This window comes from Lepidochelys kempii, chromosome 3 (assembly GCF_965140265.1).
Source record: "Lepidochelys kempii isolate rLepKem1 chromosome 3, rLepKem1.hap2, whole genome shotgun sequence".
In the NCBI taxonomy this organism is placed as follows: domain Eukaryota; kingdom Metazoa; phylum Chordata; order Testudines; family Cheloniidae; genus Lepidochelys; species Lepidochelys kempii.
In genome coordinates this window covers 157,262,585-157,276,399 of record NC_133258.1, presented here as the reverse complement: position 1 = coordinate 157,276,399, position 13,815 = coordinate 157,262,585, and the positions used below count along the sequence as shown (strand labels likewise).

Below are 13,815 nucleotides of genomic sequence, written 5' to 3'. Positions count from 1 at the left end.
AATTCCTCTCCCCCACCCAACCGTCCTCATGAAGGGACAGACAAGCTCCTCCACAATTCACTGGGAGATAATTCATAGAGTGGCTCTGCTTAACTGCAGTGCCAAGAACTGTGGGACGGCCTCCAGAATTCTTAGACCCACACACGAGTGAGTGCAGCACCTGAGTGGACAAAGCAGCTCGCATGCTATTTTGCAGGGTGGCTGCTCTCACTCAAGCTAGGCTAAAATTGAGAGAAGTAACTCAAGCGTAGATAACTCAAGTTAATTCTGCAGTGAAGACACGTCCTTCAGCACTTTTGCAAGAGTTACCCATTGTGTTTAAATGAGAGACAGAGCATCCTGTTACGTGGGAGAAGAATCTCCATAGCCCCTGATAATGATCATGCCTTGATACTGCAATCTGAGATGGGCACAAACTAAAACCCACATTCTGGTTTGGATCAAGGTTTCAGCTCAGAACTTTAGCACGACCATTCCAGACACCAAAACAGACACCCTGAGCTTTGGTAAAGTTCAGCTCCATTTAGGCTTTTGCTTCCCTCCATTATAGAGACTGGCTCATGTACTAAAAGGATTGGATCATGTTTTTGTCTGGGGGAGAGGGGAGGAGAGGAACAATCTACTACAGTTGTAATTTCATAGATGCAATTAGGATCCCAGCCTCTGCATTCCAAGAAGTGCTGCAAAGTCAATTAGACAAGCTGCCTCTAGAGGGCAATTTTAAGCTGCTAGGATGTTACACAGCAACTATTACTCTAGGGCCTGGTCTACACTTACAAGTTGGGTCCACATAACTACGGCACTCAGGGACGTGAAAAATCCACACTCCTGAGCGCCATAGTTAAGCCGAACTAAGCCCCAGCATAGACACAGCTATGGCGATGGAAGAATTCTTCTGTCAATCTAGCTACTGCTATTTGGGAAGGTGGATTACCCACATAGACAGAAAAAATATCTTCCATCACTATAGGAAGGGTCTACACTACGGCGCTCCTGTGGCAAAGCTACATGGCCTCGCTTTTCAGTAGTTAGAGCTGCTAGCTCTCTAGTGCCATCAGGGACGGTGGCAGTCAGTGAAACACGAGTCAAATGTGCAGAGCTTTTACAGAGGACTTATTTGTCATGCAGACTTTCCCCAGTTTACTTGTGCCTTTATCACAACATTTCACTCCTCTCTTCTACAACCATATCTCGAGAGACCGGAAGGGGAAGGAGCAGAAACAAATGCTGCTTTGAATTTTCAGGTCACAGAGGTGGATCACGATTTTTTTAAAAATATCTCTAAAGTTTGGAACGGGCTCAGTTCTCTGTTATTGGGGCAAGTTAGGACCCAAAAGTTTAGTCAAAGCTTTGCCTGCTGTTTTGGGTGGAAAGAGCAGTTTTCCAAGGTTCCCCTCAGAAGCCATAAGATGGCATAGGACATCTTGAAATGCCATGAGCCTGGTTCAGAGAGATTGTTTTTTGTGCACATTTCACCAAGTTTGGCTACAGAAATTTCATGCTACTAATAGGGGTTGTAGGAACTTAATACTTCTCCCAGGCTAGTTTTCCCAAGAATCCTACCAGTGACCAGTGTTATGGCATGGAGATGGGTCAAGCAGACTCACCTTTATCCCCTCGATTCTGAATCCCAGTGTTGCTGTAGAACTAATGGTCTCCCTCCACTGCATGTATCGGGGCTTGGTTACTGCATGCAGGGCATTCTCCTCCTCGGTTGGGGCATTGGGATCTACTTCAATCATCTTCTGATACATGTCCTTCCGCAGGTTTGGCTTCTTTCTGGCCTTTGTTAGCTCTTCCTCCAAATACGTTCTGCAAAGGAGGCAGAAAGATTATTAGCAGTTGACGTTAATAGCACTGAGGAGGGACGGCACTCCTTACTAAGGGACTGATCCCCCAATATAGTCCGTAACAGGAAGTCCAAGTGCCTTCAACTCCCATTGACTTCACTTGGAAGCGAGGGCACTCAAGGTCCTCACAGGACTAAGACCTAAAAAGGCAGTGTCATACGGGCAATTTCCAAAGAACAAGAACCCCCAACACCTGGGGTTGCAATAAATGTGTATACAGGCCTCAGGCCATGTAACTCATGAACAGGTTCTGCAAACAAAAACTCAACATTAGCAACCTGAGACGCGGTACAGGAAAAGTCCATCTGCTACCTTCAGTTACACCAAGAAAGCAGATACTGAAGGCAAATGCAGCATACACAGAAAAGCTTTTTTATTTCCAGCACACCTGCCATCATTCAGAGCTCAGCCCACAGACAAACATTACAATTCAGGAGCAACCCCAAAATGGTCCAATTTATAACATGTTCCAAGGGCTGGCTCAGTAGGAGCTGCTCTGCCATTTGCAGAGAGGGGCCAAGAGAAACACAAGACACTTGTACTGCAGTAGTGCCTAGAGGCTACAGTCAGAATCAGAGCCCTGCTGTGTCAGGCACTGCATAGTTAGCAACAGTCCTTGCCCCAGAAAGCATGTACCTGAGATAACAGAAGATATCCAGGGAGTAGCTGCCTATAGAGAAATGTGAAGACATTAACCTACATAAGACTTGTTTAACTGATCCTGCACAGTTTAGTACCCCAACCTTTCACCCTGTTGCAAATACTTCAGACATTCTGAATTTACTCAGGATTCAAAATTAATATGGCTAAAATCAGATTAGTTCCTCCACTCAGCCTATCCTTGCGGCCCCACAGTTCCCTCCTGACAGGTATGAGTGGGCTATGGGGACTGAGGCAGGCCAGTAATACCTCTGCCAGATCTATTCCAACACAGCTACCCTCCTCTCACTGCGAAATATCTAACAGGACTCTGGTACATTAGATGGTGTCATCTTCTGATCAATGGGTAGAGTTTACATAACTGAGAGGTAACTCTATGGGGATTTGCTGAAGCAAGTCAAAGATATCAGGGAAACAGATGACCATGTTCGGTCCTGGATAAATACTGGATAAGCTTAGGATGCCGCTGATGTGGTATTTAAGAGCTGTAGGTTTTCTCCACCAACGGACCGGTCCTGTGAGGTAGTAAGCACCTCTCCTGTCCAAGTCCTGCCACATCTTCCTCTCCCTCATTCCAAAGATCAGCCTTCAGCTAAAACTGTCTGGGCCCTAGGGTGACCAGACAGCAAATGTGAAAAATCGGGACAGGGGGTGGTGGCAATATAAGAAAAAAGACCCAAAAATCAGGACTGTCCCTTTAAAATCGGGACATCTGGTCACCCTACTGGGCCCTCACCACTCCAGTTACTGTAACCTCTTCTGAGGCCCCCCACAACACCCCCTCCAGCCCATACAGAAACTCAGTCAGTGGGATCATTTTCCATGACCATTGATCTGGCCACTGCGCAACTGCATCAGGTTTTTGCAATCACCTTCAAGGCCCTACTTCCACTCAAGCCTCAGACCCTTAACGTGCACCAAATCAGTGTCATCAACGAGAGGGGGGAGGTTTTCTCTTTCACTCAACCCTTCTCCTCTGGAATAACTTAGGAGCAGATTACTCAAGGTTTGTCTTGGATAACCAGTTTGGAACGCTGAGCAAACCTAAACAAGGAGTTATTCTCCCGAGCTAAATGAAGCTTTCAAAATGTGCTCTGTCAACAGACCATGTGCCATGGAAACTGACACAATTCAAAAAGAGAGAGAGAGAAGTTGCTACATCCCAACATTTGACTGTTAACAGCATCTGATGTTCCCTTTGAAAATCAGCTGACATGCTTTGATTTTTGTTGAAGTCTGTCTTGTGCTTTTTGGTACATGACCCTTCCCCCTCACCGCACACCACGTTGTGCTGCAGCAAACAGGGTATTAAACAGGATGTTTTCATACAAAGCTGTTTCAAGATAGCTTAGTTCATCTGGCATTAGTCTGTTTCAGTTGGACTATCAAGGAGGCATAAACCTGTTCCCACTCCTGTAAAATGCAGAGCAGAGTGAAGAGGTGTAACTTTGAACAGGTCTGTAGGATTCATAATGAAAAACAATGAGACAACTGGGAGGGGTTGGAGTGTGTGTTCCTCCACTGGACATATATGTCCTTTTCCATAGATTTTTATTGTTCTGGGTCCCATTTATCTGAAATTCTGTTCTCTGAAGAAGACATACAGAGTGTTTATTACCCTTGCTGTGGATTTTGGCCAGTCATCTCACAGTGATAACTGTGATAAATCGGGGAATTGGCAACAAAGTCTTACAGCTGTTTTCAGTCAGCCTCCAGACAGATGTAAGCTGCCACTTCCTAGAGAAACCCGCGGGTGGAGAAAGGGCAGGCGCCTCTAGGACAGGGTGAAAATGCTGAGATAGGATCTGCTCAGTCACAAGCAACAGCTAAGACCTGCCTTTGGATAAGTCCCTCTCAGAACAAACACTTTTGCCATCATCTGTTGAACTAACAAGATCTGCTAAGGAATAAACTCTGTGCCGGGTTTGGCTTCTCCACTGCTCTTTATGAAGGCCCTGTTGTCACAGTTTACAGCACTGGTTTGGGCTCTATAGGTGGGCTTGGAAGGATTTGATTTTTATCTGCAAACGTCCAATTTCACTGTACACACACACACGCACAAAGTGACACAAAAAATCTTTCCATCAATGATCAACAACATTTATAGCTCGGCCAAGTAAAAAAACTGCCGCTTGAGAACGTACTAAAGTCTGATTTAAGGATATTTACTTCACATATTTTGACGTGTGATGTTGACAATTTGTGTTTTAATGGTTATGAAGGTTGAACTTTCTGTATCTCAATGTCTATTATCATGAAATAATTATTTCTAACACCTCCATTGTTGCTCTCCACCCCCGGCCCCAGCCCCAGAATTTCCCACCTCTGTGAAAATTTAAATAGCTAACAATAGAAAAAATGCTTACAAATACACATTGGTGATATTATCCATCGAAATTATAATACATACAAATCAAATTCTACCCCTTCCTCTGGTAGCAGAGACATTCAATAACCTTCACCATTTGCTGCTTCCTAAACAGAGGACTTGTTCATGATATCTGGCCTTAATCTTCCAACTCATGGTTCCCCCATCCTTCCCCCCAGGACTTGCCCCCAATGGTAAGTTTCACTCTAGAAACACATGTGAATCAGTATTTCACAAGCTATAATCCTCAAAGCCCACCTGAAGTAGTAAAGATTCTAAAAAAATCATTTAACCTACCCCGTGAAAATGCATCTCGCTCTGGGGCAGCCATTTAAGAGTTTAGGAGAGCAGATGGAAAGCCACCCAGTTGAAATGCAGCAGGAAATCAGGAAGGCAGAATGTAATTACCACAATGTGAATCTGGCCAGAACACAGAGGTTATTCATAAAGTCCAACCATATCTAATAGCTACAAGGGATCAAAACCTTGATTTTACATCTCCAGAATAGCAGAACAGGGCCTTCTAACACAATTGTAGGAAATTGCTTTGACACTGACTGAGCAAAAGCATCATCTACTGAAATTCCACTCCCTATAGCAGAGGTGGGCAAACTTTTTGGACCAAGGGCCACATCAGGGTATGGAAATTGTATGGCAGGCCATGAATGCTCATGAAATTGCAGGCTCTGGGGTGGGGCCAGAAATGAGGAGTGCAGGGTGCGGGAGGGGGCTCCGGGCTGGGACACTTGGGGTGGGGTGCAGCGGGGGGGGAGGAGGGCTCCAGATGGTGGTGCAGGCTCTGGGGTGGACTCGGGGATGATGGGTTTGGGGTGCAGGAGGGTGCTCCAGGTTGGAACCACGGGTTCGGAGGGCAGGAGGGAGATCAGGGCTGGGGAAGGAGGTTGGGGTACGGGGGTGTGTGGCTCAGGGGTGCAGGCTCCGGGAGGCACTTACCTCAAGCAGCTCCCAAAAGCAGTGGCATGTCCCCCCTCTGGCTCCTACATGGAGGTGCAGCCAGGCGGCTCTGCTGTGTGCTGCCCCATCTGCAGGCACCGCCCCTGCATCTCCCATTGGCCGTGGTTCCCAGCCAATGGGAGCTGCAGAGGCGGTGCTTAGGGCGGGGGCAGCATGTGGAGCAGAGCCCCCTGGCTGCCCCTATGCGTAGGAGCCGGAGGGAGGTCATGCCGCTGCTTCCGGGAGCCGCGCAGAGCAGCCCCCGACCCTGTGCCCTGGCTGGAGCGCCGGAGCGGGGCAAGCCCCAGACCCCGCTCCCCAGCGGGAGCTCGAGGGCCGGATTAAAATGGCTTGTGGGCCGGATGCGGCCTGTGGGCCATAGTTTGCCCACCTCTGCCCTATAGCATGGTTTTTGGAAGTCTCTCTGCCAGCTACTGTCTCAGTTCAATCCTGTTTTGTACTGGGATCCTGTCAGAGTCGAAGTAGTTTGGTATGGCAGATTGGATAAACCAGCAAGACACAATGAAGCAAATAACCCTGCTGTATCCCTTCACATCCAAAGACCAGTTACAACAAAGCTATTCTCTTAGGTAGCTAAGGACTAGCTCTCTGCAGATGGGCCATGCTTTCTTTCTGTTTTGCGTATGCCCAGGAAGTGGTGCTCAATGGGTGCTTTACTTCCACATCTCAAGTAGAACGCAAGGGGGCGTGTGCTAGAGAGAATATGTGGGACGGGGTTTATGCGTATTTCTCATGGGACCTTGCTAGGCTAGATTATATCTGTTTCAGAACCAAGGCATCTGATCACATGGCAGGACATTACCAGAGCCTCCTCTCTTTTAAAACCTCACCTGAAACGAAGTGGCGAAGGGCTGTGGCTTCAGTTAGCATGTGACTTTTGGGTGGGAGGAGGGAGTGGGCAGTATGGTCTGAAATACTCCCCCTCCGAGCATAGTGAGGAGTCCAGAGTCTCTTAATCTGTGGATACCCTTCCCTCCCCCTCTCAGTCTCCCCTAGGCTTTATCCATCACTTTATCCTGTGCCCCAACAAATTTGATTTTAGGTTGAAGGTAACTGGAGGAGGCCGCTGCCTTCCAAAGCAAGGTAATATTGCTTCTCACTTGGAAAGAAGAAGGGTGGTAAGGCGTAAACAAGCAGTCTCTTCCTGCACCCACAACATTGCATGGTTTGAGAGTAGCAGCTGTGTTAGTCTGTATCCGCAAAAAGAAAAGGAGGATTTGTGGCACCTTAGAGACTAACAAATTTATTTGAGCATAAACTTTCATGAGCTATAGCTCACTTCATCAGATGCATGCAGTAGGGAGTACACTATCTTCACAGCACTGCTAGAGTGGGAAAACCCACAGCTCCTGCTTGGCTGGGAATAGCCAACAGCTCAGCTCAGAGGAATGCTTTAACCTTCTGTGGTGCAACATATTTGAGGAGATAAGCCTGAACCAAAATCCCATTTCTGACAAGCCAGAGTATACGTCTCAATCCTTTGGTTTGGACCCTTGCTATCTAGATTCTGAAATCCTCTGCTAGCCACTGAACATTGTAAACTTCATGTAGCTGCAATTATGGGTATAAGCCTTATTTTGTATTGTGGTAACACCTAGGGACCCTGAGCAGCTATTGTGTTAGGAGCTGTACACAGCTGGAAGTAGACAGTTCTCTCTTTATTTTGCTAGCATGTGGAGGCCGCAGTCAGCAAGCCAGGTCCAGTACAGATGCAGCCACAGCACCGCAGCTGCCTAGCCACTGTGGAGATCCTGTCCCAGAGGCATTAAGAGTTGAAAATGCAATTTGCTTTCCTCATTGAGCCTCCATTGGTAAGCTTTAGTGTGCACCTTTTTGCACCATTATGTATATTTTAACACAAATGCTGTTTTGACTCCACTGTATTGCAGATCTCCCCTGAAAGTCAAGCTCTAGCTACCCGCTCGGCAATCACATACAGATGATTTTGCCTAATTCCACCCACTGATAACAGTGTGGCAAAGGGATATACAGCCCCTTTCACAACTTCCTGCACTGCTGTAGCCTCCTGGCTTGTCAACGACACCAGCACAGACCAGGCTTAGAGGTCTTACTGCCAGTGCAAGCAAATTTTAAGGAAATTATCTTCCGTAACCTCCTTGACGAGGATGTGCTCTTTTGGGCAAAGCATTGGTTAACCCTGCTCAGAATATTTTTCTACTTGTTCATGCAGTAACTTGAACTTCATTCCCCTTCTGTGAAGCAGAGGCCAAGCAAAACAGTGCAGCAGAACAGCCTGCCTCCTTTCAGAGATACAAAGAACAGCATATAGGCAGAGATACTAGGACAGTGGGTTTTCTTGTGGGGGCGTGTGAACAAGATTTAATTAAAAAGAAAAGGAGGACTTGTGGCACCTTAGAGACTAACCAATTTATTTGAGTATAAGCTTTCGTGAGCTACAGCTCACTTCATCGGATGCATACTGTGGAAAGTGTAGAAGATCTTTTTATACACACAAAGCATGAAAAAATACCTCCCCCCACCCCACTCTCCTGCTGGTAATAGCTTATCTAAAGTGATCACTCTCCTTACAATGTGTATGATAATCAAGTTGGGCCATTTCCAGCACAAATCCAGGTTTTCTCTCCCCCCCCACAAACCCACTCTCCTGCTGGTAATAGCTTATCTAAAGTGACCACTCTCCTTACAATGTGTATGATAATCAAGGTGGGCCATTTCCAGCACAAATCCAGGGTTTAACAAGAACGTCTGGGGGAGGGGGGGGTAGGAAAAAACAAGGGGAAATAGGTTACCTTGCATAATAACTTAGCCACTCCCAGTCTCTATTCAAGCCTAAGTTAATTGTATCCAATTTGCAAATGAATTCCAATTCAACAGTTAATTGTCAGCCCAGGGGACAGACCCACTCCCCATTTCCTTCAAGTTACACTTCAACCCTGCCTCTAGCTTGGAGACTGCCAGCATTCCATTACCTGCATTCCTCCCCCACCCCCTCTGGAGGGGAGTATGGGTTTTGTGTCTGGCAGTCTGACATGCCAGTTCATGTTTCACATCAGGAGTTCAAAAGGGGAAGAAGAAGAAGAAGGAAAAAAATAAATTCCTCTCTTCCCTCAGCTTTTCCAGAAAGCATAAGCATCTCTACCACATCTAAGCTTTAAGCTTGTCCTTCACGGGGATCTAAAATCCAAGCTGGCTAGTGGTTTATATCTGGCCTGAATCTGCATACTGGCTTTAGGTTTCAACATAAAAACTTAAGAACCTGATCCTGCAATGCTTGCCCATGTGTAATCCTTACTCATTCAAATAATCCCATTGAAGTCAACAGGACTAGTTCCATGATTAAGGTCTGCATAGCTAAGTGTTTGCAGGATTGAATTTTGATAGTTCGTATATGGGTTCCAAGAAAGACTAGTTTCAGAGTAACAGCCATGTTAGTCTGTATTCGCAAAAAGAAAAGGAGTACTTGTGGCACCTTAGAGACTAACCAATTTATTTGAGCATAAGCTTTCGTGAGCTACAGCTCACTTCATCGGATGCATACTGTGGAAACTGCAGAAGACATTATATACACAGAGACCATGAAACAATACCTCCTCCCACCCCACTCTCCTGCTGGTAATACTTTTCTTTTTAAGAAAGCCTAGGATACTTATGCTCACTCTTTGTGAAAGGCTTCAGGATTCACTGATGAAGGACAGAGTAGAATATTACATACTCATTTCAGAGTAGCAGCCGTGTTAGTCTGTATTCACAAAAAGAAAAGGAGCACTTGTGGCACCTTAGAGACTAACCAATTTATTTGAGCATGAGCTTTCATGAGCTACAGCTCACTTCATCAGATGCACTGTATCCCAAAGAGCATGCAAGAGCAGGTGAGAAGTAAGGGAAAGGATTAAAAGCTGTTTGAACTCAGATCTAAAGTGGAGAGTCTCAGGCAGAGATACAAGAAGGCTGACAGCTAGCACCAAGGCCTTCGCTGCAGCTTGAATGGGCTACAGCCACACATGGAGTACACATATGCCCCGATGTTTTCATTGGGGCATCTCCCAGAACATGAGCTGTCCTGATAGACCTTGTCTCAGCACGCTAGAATATACTTTGATAGTGTAAAACATTAGGTGGTAAATGCTGTTCTTCCTTCAGAGAGGGGTGCAACTCCCTGGTGCTCTTCACCACAGAGCCAGAGGCGGGTGTGCAACAGCACTGCTTGTGTTTTAGTCTAGGTGTGTGATGTCCAAGAAATGCTACCCCTGCCTGGACTTAAGGCAACTTGTGGTGGGAGCTCCCAAGCAGGGCTCTCTCACTGTGTCTCACCTCTTTTTAAAGCTGCTTCATTCAAGGATCTCTATTCTGACCCCTATACAACTCCTGAAATGTGCCCCCCCCCCCTTAGATCAGTGCCCCTTGTGGCTGAGAGAGCAGGGCAAGGTACTGTCTCAAAAGTGCCACCCCCAGACCCCTGGAACAGAAATGGGCTACTAGTGCAGACTGATGCAACAGCCCCCTGCAGCTCCAAGCAATCCACTTTCACAGTACACTACAGTCACCAGCCTGTGACTGCAGGAGTCTGTTCCACCATTTCCCAGCCCAGGTTTCCTCTTGTGTCTCCCACCCACACCCGCTTGGCTTCCCTCTCTAGAGCCCTGGGCAATAGTCATCTATGGCCAGGTGAGCCTGTCAGAGTAGCCAGTTTGCTCTGGATAGTCTTTACTCGGGTATTATGTTGCTTTAAGCACTGGATTTGGATTCTTGAACTCAGGCTGCTCCTTTCTACTCAGTTACAAGCCAATGCACCTAGCAGCACTAACCTGACTCCCATCTTGCAGTCCATAACGCAGGGGGAGTCAAATTCAGCCAGCAGGTCTTCCATCTGATTGTACCGCTCCCCATCCTTCACCACGTCTCCATGGTAGGCAGGAACAAAGGGCTTAAGGACATCGTTCATCAAGCGGTCCAAGCACCGCTGCTCAGATTCACAGTGCTTCTTGAGTATCCTGCCATTGGCTGCAGCCTTGAAGCTACCTGAGAGACAAAAGGCAACACAGTGCTTACTCGGGTGCAGACCCTTCACAGAGGAAAGCAGGCAGATAGTCATGAAGCCTCAAGCCCCTGCTGACATCCCCACCCAGAACAATCAAGGCATAATGAACTGCTACTGAGTGTTACATAAGAAAAGGAGGACTTGTGGCACCTTAGAGACTAACCAATTTATTTGAGCATGAGCTTTCGTGAGCTACAGCTCACTTCATCGGATGCATCAGTATCAAAAGTTAACAGGATCTGACATGACAGACCTCAAGTGAGAGTCAAAGCTATATGTACTACTCTTACTACTCATTTGAGGGGACTCTATCACTCCTTTCCCGGCCCCCGAACCACTGCCTCTAATCATGGTAGCTTCCAGGGCCTGATGAAGGAGAGTAACACCCCCACACATGGCTAAGCGGCAGAGTTTGAACTTGGAACCTTCATCAGCCGAGCACAAACCTCTACTGCTTGAGTGACAGGAGTAACTCCAGCATCGGGCAGCAGGGATAACACTACACTTCACAAGCATGCCCACACTGGGATCTCCTTCATCTCCACATGATGCAATGTAGCATTTAGATCAGTCCCTCCCTCAAGGCCCTGCTTCCCCAGAGACAGATTCAAGGTGAGCACTTAATGAGTGTCACAGAGACAATTGAGGCCAACACAGCTGATTAACTGAACAATCAGGAGACTTCCCAAATCTTCATTAGTCTCACACCATGGAGGGTTCCCTTGATGACACGGCACAGCTCAACCTTCCATACCTGCATGCCCTGCTAGTTGAATCCAAGGATACTTTTTCTTGAAGGACATAACAAAGGGGGACCACTGCACCATATTTTTGATCTTCCGCCATGACTTGCTCTAAGGAAACAGAGAAAGGCATATAGTGGGTCAATTTTTTGCTGTTCATAAAGCTGGCTCAGAGAGCAAGTTTGTGGATTTTGGGGACCAGGGAAAAGAAAGACAACACTAAAGGGTGGAAGAGAAAGGAGCACAGGGAACACTGTTCCTCACCTTTCTCTTCTGCTCCTGTGCCAGGCTGGGCTAGTAGCAAATAAGTCACTGGATCTCAATTATCAATTCACATTGGCATAAATCAAGAGCGACTCCATTGAAGTGAATGGAATTTTAGTTTTACACGGATGAAAGCAGAATCAGGCTGACTGGCTCAGGAGAGTACCCATCTGCATTACGTACAGGAGAGTCACCTGCTATCCTCTCTCTATCTCTTAAATTTCCCCTTTAGGAGAGGACAGGCTGTCAGCTCATTTCTGGAGTGCACCCTGGACAGCTCATGAGTTAGAATTCTAGGAGTCCTAATAAGATTTTGCAGGTATGCCAGCTTTTATCAGGCTGGCAAAACTCCACTTCAGATCCACAAGCGAGAAGCCTATTTTTGTTCCCACTGGAAGACAGCTGCTTTGGTCATTAAGTACTGAGTCCGTGAGTGTCTGATTGATGAGCCAAACCCAAGGAGTCAGCACATTTGAGAAAACAGTTCGCTTCTGACATATGGTATTTGTTGTTAGATAGATTTATTAGTATAAATACTTGTGTGAACCAAGGCGGGGCTGTACTCAAACATAGGAAAGCCTCTTTCAAAGACGCAGTCTTTCCTGAAGAAAGTTGTTTTCCCTAGATTGTTCTGATGGAACACACAGCTAGTAAGAGGCAGAGATATTTCTTATCTCAATACCAGAAGGCTGTGCAAACAATCTGTGCAGGCTATATACAACAACAACAATGGAAAAATGCCTAATTGCACAAGATGAGACAACCGGTGCTTTTGTCCTGGCGTCTCGGGAGCAATTGAGTTCAGCTTGGAAGTGCACATTAAAGTTACCTTCATTTGCTCAACCTTAAAAATGCACGTAGGAGAGCAGCTAGCTCATTCTCTACAGTCTGGAGAACCAAGTTTCATTCCCTATCGGTCTGCAAGGGGTGAACGAGCAATCCAACATCCCCAGTCCTTACGGCATTTACCTGAGGTGAAGTCACAGGCCAGAGCCAGGCACCTAATATTGTAGCCAATGCATTTAGGGAGAGGGAATTGATCTGGGTACAGAAAACTGGTAAAAGTTTTTAATTTCCTAAGCCATCCTGCTGAAAGTCACCGTTGTATGAGTTTGGACCACTGCACACATCAAGGTTGCTAAGAGCAGCTGTATGAAGTCTTAGCAACAGAGAAACACAGATGTGGGGTGGCCACTTATCTGAAGCTCTGAACTCAGTTTTGAGACAGCAGGTTCTCTTACTATCTTGGTGTGATTTGATAGAGTGCAGGGCCATTGGCATTAGAAGTATTAACATTAAACCACAAGAAGCATGCACTAGATTATGCCATTTAAGCATGGACCCAAGGAAGGGGGAGTGTGAATCTGCTTTGCCTCCAGGGGTAGCCATATGCAAGAGAGAACAGGCTGCATCAGATTTTAGACTGACCTTACAAAGGGAGTAAGGGTGAGGTAGGGCCAGGTACCCTTAGAATCACAGAATCATAGACTTTAAGGTCAGAAGGGACCATTATAATTGTCTAGTCTGACCTCCTGCACAATGCAGACCACAGAATCTCTCCCACCTGTAACAAACCTGTAATCTCTCCCACTCCTGTAACAAACCCCTAACCTATGTCTGAGCTATTGAAGTCCTCAAATCGTGGTTTAAAGACTTCGAGGTGCAGAGAATCCTCCAGCAATTGACGTGTATCCCACGCTGCAGAGGAAGGCGAAAACCCCCCAGGGCCTCTTCCAATCTGCCCTGGAGGAAAATTCCTTTCTGAACCCAAATATGGCGATCAGCTAAACCCTGAGCATGTGAGCAAGACTCACCAGCCAGACACCCAGGAAAGCATTCTCTGTAGTAACTCAGATCCCACCCCATCTCACATCCCAACACAGGCAACTGGGCATATTTACCACTAATAGTCAAAGATCAATTAATTGCCAAAAC

The 13,815-nt window shown here is 46.6% G+C and overlaps 1 protein-coding gene across 3 annotated transcripts in view; it reads right to left on the bottom strand.

Moving 5' to 3' along the window:
- Nucleotides 1–13,815, bottom strand: part of ITPKB (inositol-trisphosphate 3-kinase B) — a 112,333-nt gene that overhangs the window by 15,410 nt on the left and 83,108 nt on the right. For all 3 annotated transcript variants that reach the window (XM_073338692.1, XM_073338694.1, XM_073338693.1), the window contains exons 3-5: nucleotides 11,628–11,727; nucleotides 10,641–10,854; nucleotides 1,608–1,812 (exon numbers count right to left, since the gene is read on the bottom strand). In XM_073338692.1, the coding sequence (XP_073194793.1) occupies nucleotides 1,608–1,812; nucleotides 10,641–10,854; nucleotides 11,628–11,727 (519 nt within the window). The remainder of the gene's footprint in view (nucleotides 1–1,607; nucleotides 1,813–10,640; nucleotides 10,855–11,627; nucleotides 11,728–13,815) is intronic.